At 36.2% G+C, this 9,037-nt stretch overlaps 1 protein-coding gene across 1 annotated transcript; it reads left to right on the top strand.

Annotated features, from left to right (window-relative positions):
• The first annotated feature begins 2,891 nt into the window (after positions 1 to 2,891).
• LOC114164741 (probable WRKY transcription factor 47) lies at positions 2,892 to 6,285 on the top strand. Its single transcript, XM_028049534.1, is given in 7 exon segments — positions 2,892 to 3,242; positions 3,342 to 3,413; positions 3,523 to 3,663; positions 4,566 to 4,769; positions 4,772 to 4,927; positions 5,244 to 5,357; positions 5,501 to 6,285. Coding segments are annotated over 7 exon segments (1,536 nt in total). The 5' UTR covers positions 2,892 to 2,993; the 3' UTR covers positions 6,101 to 6,285.
• Positions 6,286 to 9,037: the final 2,752 nt, after the last annotated feature.

The following is a 9,037-nucleotide window of genomic DNA, read 5'->3' as shown; positions in this document are numbered from 1 at the left end:
TGTTTGGAGATAGTTGCATAGTAAAGTAATTCTTTGTTGTGTTGTTTTTTGAAGAACAAGGTGGAAGTGAAGGTTGTTATGGGTGCAATTTCTTTAAATGGTGCATTGAAGATGGTGATGACGAAAAAGATGCAATTATTCTGAGGCAAAGGCGAAAGATTTATATTCTAGAGAAAGAAGTTAAGGGATGGAGAAAGTGGGTGAACTTGTTAATTGGATTGGTGTGTCTATTGGTTGTAGTGAATCTGATTTTAGTATCCATGATGTTGATGTAGATTGATATTGTAGTGAAAGATTAGCTGTTTAAAATTGTGTAGTGAAAGATTAGCTGTTTAAAGTTGTTTGACTTTAGGTGTGTGGAAGGATTTTGTAATATGAAATTTAATGAAATGAATTAAAGTTCGGAGTTATGAAAAATGTGAACCATCTTTTAAAGTTCTGCATTTATTTTTCTGGTATTTGAAATGTTACATAGGCTGAAATAACAAGAAAGGAAATTTAAATTTGAACAAAAGCAGGATAAGTTGCCACAAATTCATTGAATATCAAATATGATATAACAAAAGGACATTGTTCATAGGTATGGATAACAAACATCCGACAAAAGTATTGGTAACACAATACCAATCCAAAATAACATAATACATATGAAATACTTCAAGTGAAGTTGCAGACTTAAAGTTATTACAAAAAGTGCGGCCTGAATTCTTAAAACTAATCCTAAAGTCATGGTTTCCATACAACGCCTCTCCTATGATGGAGTTTTTGCCTTGAAAAAGGTCTACCACGTGTTGGTTGAGGAATGAGATTTTGGTGGACAGGTTGGGATGATTTTGTTCCATGAGTTATCTGTGTTGCTTGTTCATGTGTTGTAGAAGGTGGTGGAGGTCCATTCTGTGTTGCAGACTGTGATGCGGTTGCAAGTGCAGACTGTGTTGCAGATGCAGGTGCAGGTAATTCAGATGCAGATGCAGGGTGTGTTACAAATTCTGGTGTAGTTGCAGGTGCAGAGTCTGGTACAGAAGCTGGTGTAGGTGCAGTAGCAGATTCTGGTGCAGAATCTGGTGTAGGTGCAGTAGCAGATTTTGGTGCAGAATGTGGTGCAGGTTCAGGTCCATATTCTTTAGGCCGTAGGGGGCAAGTTTTTCTGAAGTGGCCAATTTGCATACATATGCCACATTTTTTTCTTACACCTGATCTATTCACAGATATAACATTTTTATCTTTCTTCTTTAACTCCCAAGCTTCTAGACGTCTTTTCTTCTTTGGCTTGCCTGGTAGGATTCTTTTTGGTGGAGGTAAAACATCTGGATATTCTGTGACATCCCACTGGTGTTGTCCATTGATTGGGTATATTATTGGCTAGTAAGTCTCCTCATATGTTGACATCTTGACAGAAACTCACCGCATACTTTACTTTACACTTCACGGAAACTCACACAATTTATCAAATAAATCACTAATTCCAAACACACAAGGACCCCCACAGCACAACCCCCCACAACAGAACCCCCCCCCCCCACAACATTTATGCAATATAATACAAACCCCAAAACGAGTACAGCTTCGAAAATATAAAACAACACCACGCATTCATCAACACACATTCATCAGCACGAAGACAAAAAGCGCAAAAGAAAACTCACCTTCCACGACTGCCAAAGATTCTCCTTCGTCGTCTTCCACTGCCGAACCTTCTTCTTCCCAACTTCGCCCTCTCCAACGAACGGAACCACAATCTCCCTGCTTCTTCGCCGATCGTCGAACCACAATCCCAATTTCCGCTTTCTGCTTTCTGCCTTGATTTTTCCTTCTCCACCCAATTTCATGTGTTGTGCCCTAATTCTCTCTAATGTGTTGTGCCCTAATTCTCTCTCAACGTAATATTTTCCCCAATTCACTCAGTAAACACGAACCAAAAATTTTTACTTACACAATTATTACTTAATTCCTTTTTTTTACATCTTAATCCACGTGCACACCCACTGATTCTGCCACGTATCTGTTCCACTGTGCCAGCTCAACAGGTCCCAAACGACGTTAAATGGTATTTAACGGAAGGTACTAAAATTAACCCGTTTAAAAAGTTTAGGTACTAAATTGAATATTTTGAAAGTTCGAGTACCAAAATGAACATTCCAAAAAAATTTGGATACCAAATCAGTATTTATACCTAAAAAGAAATAGAAGGCTGTCCTAAAAAAATAGGAAGGAAGGAATACAAAGGTTGGGTCTTCAATAAACCTCGATTGAGATGGATGGTTGATCCCAATGACGTCGTGGTTGCCTTCAAAGTCAGTGGGATTAGGTTTTCCAATCCTGTGGGCCCCACTCATTCCAACTACCGTCGACGATACAAAGAGCCGTGCCGTCAACTGGGTTGACCTTATGGGACTACCCCACGTGGATCCACTCCCCCATCCCTAATCGCCGTTATTCTTAACGCCGTTCTCAACTCCCTATAAAATATCTCTCTTATTTTCCATTTTTTATTGCCACACCCTCTGCATCATATCTTACCACCGTTAATTTAGATAACACATACATATATAATTATGAAGTTAATTTTTTAATTAAGGATTGAAATTGGAAGTTGACGACTCTAGAAAGATTGAGCCTTTAAAATATGTAAAACAGAATCAAGTAACATGGTTGAATTCTCTTCTGTCTCATTAACATTTTTTTTTTTACTGTGGTTAGTAACATGAAAAGCCTGGCTTATAAGTAAACCCCCTACCCTAGGAGGCTTAATTATGGTGACGTCAATTGTGGCGAAAAAACGGCTGGTCCCTCGTCTGAGTTGTGAATCCCTTGGAACCTTTTACAACATTACCTTTTTTCCATATTAAATTTATTGTGGGACCCCTACCTCAAGGTCCAAGGACGGAGGGAGGGGGTGCATTGCCACACTTAATTCCATTTCTTTCACTACTCTCACTGCAACGCAAACTTCTCTTTTTTTTCTCTCTCTCTCTCTGCATTTCACTCAACACATGGAGAACCGACACCACCGTGAATTGACCTTCTTAAGCTCCGGCGGCGACTTCCTCAACCCCGCTTTGGATCACGCAACCCACAACGCCGATCCTCCCATCAAAGAAATGGACTTCTTCTCCTCATCACCTTCATCTCCGGCTACTCATAAAACCAACACCACCAATCGTATCAACCATGATCATCACAACCATGTTGGACATCAAGATCACACTCATCGCCAAGGATCACCAACACAACCTGTCAACGTGAGCTTTTTTCCTATATGGATTTCTTCAATTCTGCATCACTGTGTGCTTAATGCAACTCACTTTTCCGTTAACTTCTTTTCATGTTTTTATATTCAGACCGGACTCAATTTAACTTGTGCAAGTACCGGAGTGACAAAAGAAGAAAATGGTGAAAATCATGAGGCTGAGGTTTGTATGATACCCTTAGGGATGGATAGTACTATAAATCAAGCTGTGTGTGATTATTTGTTATGTGTTGGTTTTTGTTTGAAATAATTCATATTTGTTTTGTTCTCAGCTGAGTTCCCTTGAAAGTCAATTGCGGAGACTACAGGAAGAGAATCGCAAGTTGAGGACTGTGCTGGACCAGATTACCAGAAGCTATGCCCAACTACAAGCTCAGTTATTCATCACTCTGCAGAAACAAAAGCTTCCTCAGGTGGATTTATTATACATAGATTTTCCGCATTTAATTTATCTACCTTAGATTCATTCATCTTTTATCTTTCGAAACCAAACATATAGATTGAAAAGGGTATTCTCATCTTCATAAGATCACTTTTTTTACCTCATGATTAAATTTTAAGTTTTTTTTTTCAACCCTAACGAAATGGTTTGTTCGTTGTGTGTGTGTGCTATTTTTTTTTCTGTTTTCTTTAGTCAGTGAAGAAACAGGGTAGCGTGCCTCACTTAAATTTGAAAAGCGTGTTATCTTCATTCACTGTCGTTTTTCAAACTCTTTCTATTAGGCGTACATATAAAAATATCCATTCCTTCAAACACATTATGATATATCATTACTATTTGGGTTTTTCCAGACAGCTACCAAGTATTTATCATATTTAATTAAATATTTTTATTTATTTTAAATATGATAAACATTTGTCTTTTTTTCTTATTAATTTAATTTTTCTGAAATTCTTTATACTTTTTATATCTATTTAATTAATGTCATGAATATAACCCTTAACAAATCTCATTATTTTTTTTGCCCCTTTGAGAGGACCTTCACAGTTCAGAGCTGAGACTATATATGAAATTCCCATTTCAACTAAGCGACAATTAATACCAACAAGTACTTCCAGATAAAATTGACTTGACCCTCGCATACGAAGGAAAAGTCTTATCTAGCTGCAGATAACAAGCACATAATGCACTCCAGCGATAACTCAAGAAATTCACACACACTACACACACACGTGATGACACGTATACTTGCACCTACAGTTAAAATCAAAGTACTAATTCATAACTGTCAAAATTCATACACACACGGATTTGTACAGCATCAGTTAAAATTTATTGTGAAACTCCGTAGTACTGAAACATTAAGTGTTACAGAATACGGAAGCAAAGGAACAAAAAAATGCGGACCCAGCTGGAGTATGCAGGAAGTTAGAGGTGGTGAATGAAGCATCGGTTTGTGATGAAAAGACTGATGGTGAGGTATCGGTTTGTCGCTCAAACAACGTTGAGGTATTGTCAAAGACAGATGACGATGAGGCTCCTCAATTGACTAAACTGAACCTCGGAAAACAGGCTTTCCCGATGCTGCAGAAGATGTTCTTGACCGGTCCTCCTCACAGAGCTGGGGCTCATCCAGGTTAGAAGAACAACCCAAAACTGCAGAACAAGTTGCTGCGGATCAGGTTCCTCTCAGGAAAGCCAGGGTTTCCGTACGAGCCAGATCAGAAGCTCCACTGGTATTTAGTTTAGAAACTCTTTTTCGTACTTAATTTTAGTTAGTCTTTTTAAGAATCATTATGGTTTAAGGTACCATTCCACTTAGATCCCTTATGGCACTAAAATGAGGAATCTTAAAATGAGATATGCACTAAAACTAGCTTAATAAACACTTAACTTTTTTTCTATTACGGAAAAATAATATTTTGACCATCAAAAGAACTACTTCATATAATAATTCATATAACAATACACTAGTATGAATATATAGGGTTATCGACATATTATTCTATTTTTTTTATAGGAGTGGAAGATAATCTGTTATCTTATTTTCAGATCAGCGATGGTTGTCAGTGGAGGAAATATGGACAGAAAATGGCGAAGGGTAACCCTTGCCCTCGTGCTTACTATCGCTGCACTATGGCTGTAGGATGCCCAGTGCGCAAACAGGTATGCATTCATCTTCTTCAAAAATATCATTTTTTTTTCTTAGTTTCATCGATTTTTCCCTCTTTCATATCAAACATGTTATTCTCTAGGGTAGTTGTGTGGTGAGTGTGTACTGATGAAAATATTTATGATATATTGGGCAGGTGCAGAGATGCGTAGAAGACAAGACGGTGTTGATAACAACCTACGAAGGCAATCACAACCACCCTCTGCCACCAGCTGCCACTGCCATGGCAAGTACCACGTCAGCAGCCGCCGCCATGCTCCTCTCAGGTTCAACCGCCAGCAAGGAAGCCCTCACAAACTCTGCAGGATATTACTCTTCACTTCCCTACGCTTCAATGGCAACCCTATCAGCTTCAGCACCATTCCCAACCATTACTCTCGACCTGACCCAAAACACCAGCGCCATGCACCTCCACCGCCTACCACCCCATGCCACCACGTTCCCTCTTCCACTGCATGCTTCCGGTGGTCACCACCTTCTAGGCCACCCCTTGTTCTTCTCACAGAAGCTTCCACCTGTGGCATCACCCCTACTTCATCCACGACAACCTTCATCTATGGTCGAATCGGTTAGTGCAGCCATTGCTTCGGATCCAAACTTCACTGCAGCTTTGGCAGCAGCAATCTCCTCAATCATTGGAGTACCTAGAGGCGGTGATGGTAACAGCAATGGAACTACTGGTGCAATTGGGTCACCGCAGCTTCCTCAGTCATGCACTACTTTCTCCACCAACTAGCTTCCTCGTCTCTGAGTTTTCAAAAACTATATATCTTCTTTATTTAGATGAACTTTCTTTAAGTATTTTTTAGAAGAAAGAAAACAAATTACATAAACCTAATAAAAGTTCTTTGTGATTTGAATAGAATATATGTATATACAGAAAAAAAAAAAAGAGAAGATTCACGTGGTTGTTTTTATTTATTTTATATGAGAAAGAGATTAACAGTCACTTCTGCTTCTGAATGCATGACTCTCTATCAACAAATAGTTTGAACCTTATCACTTGGACTTGCAGGAGCATCCATGTTGATCATTTCGATACCATGCAAGAGTTGAAATCGATGGAAACTTATGAACTGTGAAGAAATAATCAATTTTCCGGATATGATTTTTTGATAAACCTGACATTTTTAGTTTAATTTCTGTGTGATTTTTTAAATCAGTTTTCACATAATAGAAATCCTTTGCTTCTTAACTTTTTAAAGTGAATTTCTTAAAATTAGTTTATTTCTGAACACACTTATTTTAGAATAATATGCATAGACTTAATTAAGTTACAAATAACTCGTTGGTGTGTGTGTTTAATTCAAGGCTATTCATTCAATGTACTTCTTTTAAGACATTTTAATGCCTTCTTCTTTTATGTGTCTTCACTACATATTATTTTATAAGCACTTCATGGTAATTTGATAATGATGATGTATGTGTTTGATATATTTATTCACATTCAATTAAGTTAAATTCAAGGTAATGTTATGTTAGAGGAAGAGAAATTTTCACATTACTTGCAAACACGTGAAGAATGTATTCTAATAGTTGTTCATGGACACTGAACATTAACTTAAGTATATTATTTTGATCCAAAAGTATATATAGTATCACAAAGGAAAGAGAAGTAAGATCCTGAAAATCATTGCTTCCAAGATTAAATATTCTTTCTCATATAAGAATTTAGGTTTGAGATAAAGAATGTCCTACCTTTTATGGAAATGCAATTTTAATTTAAAACCACCATATGAAAATAGGACATATTTGAGTAATTTAACTGAATGAAATTTAATTATTGGAAATTGAGACTTTAAAGTTTTTAAAGCATTATCTGTTCCGGTTAATGGCAGTTGTCCTATTAATAGTATATAGCATTGTTTTGGAAGAAGAAAAGTTTAGTTTATTGTGTAGTGTACCTCTTAAAACATATAGGAAACATGCAGGTTCATTAATTGATGGAAGTGTGAAATTGTTGAAGATCCCGAAAGCATATCCTGCATTCATGCGTGGGTGTGATAATAAAACGAAAGTTTGTGACAATAGTCAACGAGAAATGCAAATGGGAAGAAACAGGTATGAGTAGCATAGCACGTACGAGTATAATAGTATTAAAATTAGGTATTGAAATCAGAGATATTGGATCTGGAGATAGCTACCTTTCCCACACCATACTCGTAAATGCTACTGCCATTACTATCTCATTCTAGCTGTTCTCAGCACAGCTGCCACTTCCCAATTGCATGTGGATGTTTCACTCAAGCCTCTACAGCCACCACTATTATAGGATGAGCTCTGATTTCGTATCATTCGTGAATTGTGAGAGCAAGAAGAAGATGATTGACCCCTTGACATTTCTTCAACGTCTCAGAAAAAGCAGAAGAAGAGAAAACGAAAAATTAGGTCAATCTCCACAAAAAGGGGCACTTTAATTTGATCACAAATAAATAGGGATCCAAGTCATTTTATGTGAACCTTTAATTCTGCCACGTATTTGCTGCACAATGTCAGCTCAACAGAAGCCAAACGGCGTTAAAGAGTATTTAACGGAAGGTACTAAAATAAACCTGTTTAAAAAGTTTGGGTACTAAATTGAACATTCCTAAAGTTCGGGTACCAAATTGAACATTCCGAATAAATTTGGGTACCAAATCAGTATTTATACCTTATTTTATTCATCTTCGGGATGTAAAAAAATTCGTACTCACGGATATTTATGGATATTCATTAATAAAATTCGTAACGAGTAAGAAATGAATATTGTAAATGAATATCCGCAAGTAACGAGTATATGGATATTTTTAATATCCGCATGTTAACGGAGCGGTTACAGTATCATAGTATCCATACCCGTGGATACCCGTACCCGTTATGCTTTAATTTAAATTAAAAAAAACATAATTAAAATATTAATATATTGATTTTGAATGAGTTGTTTTTTTATCAATTAGTTTTAAAAATAATTCATTTTTTGTAGACTATCATTCAACATTATTTAAATGAGTTATTTGGACTTTGTTTAAAATTTTTGAATGTTATGTATTATATTTTATTTGAATTTATGATTAAAATATGTTGTTAAATATTTATTTTTATTTTTTTGTAAATACCCTCGAGTACCTGTGGATATTAAAAAATAATGCGGGTACCGACATAATGGATACCGACAGATATAAGTATGAGTACAAAACAAATATTTATCCAACGGATAAAGTACGGATAAGTTACTACCCGTACCCTACCCGCTCCATTCACATCTCTCATCCTCACTCTTCATAGTCCGATTAAAAAATAAATAAATTGAATCAACTTCCGTGACAATTAATAAAATTTAACTAACGTCACTTAATTTACATTTATTCTCTTAAAGTATCTTTCATTGAAATTCATTGTCAAAAATAAAATGAAAAATATCAAATAATTAAATAATACTTTAGAACGATGTTAAAATTTGTCACGCTCACTTTACGCAAATAGTTAAATTGGTCTTACTTGGAATATTGACCATTGAATTTTTTGTATGACCTACTTCTATCTTGTTGAGATGGAAATTTCCTTATAAAATGTTCGACATGCATGGAAAAAAGAAAAAAAAAGGTATATATATCATCTTTATCTTTAAGCAAATAAGTAAAGTGATGATTAAGCTTTGCAAGGATAACATCATAATGTTAATATTTCATGAAGA

The sequence above is a fragment of the Vigna unguiculata genome, chromosome 1, assembly GCF_004118075.2.
Source record: "Vigna unguiculata cultivar IT97K-499-35 chromosome 1, ASM411807v1, whole genome shotgun sequence".
Lineage (NCBI taxonomy): Eukaryota > Viridiplantae > Streptophyta > Magnoliopsida > Fabales > Fabaceae > Vigna > Vigna unguiculata.
The sequence above is the reverse complement of the archived record's forward strand: the minus strand, read 5'-3'. Positions and strand labels throughout refer to the sequence as shown.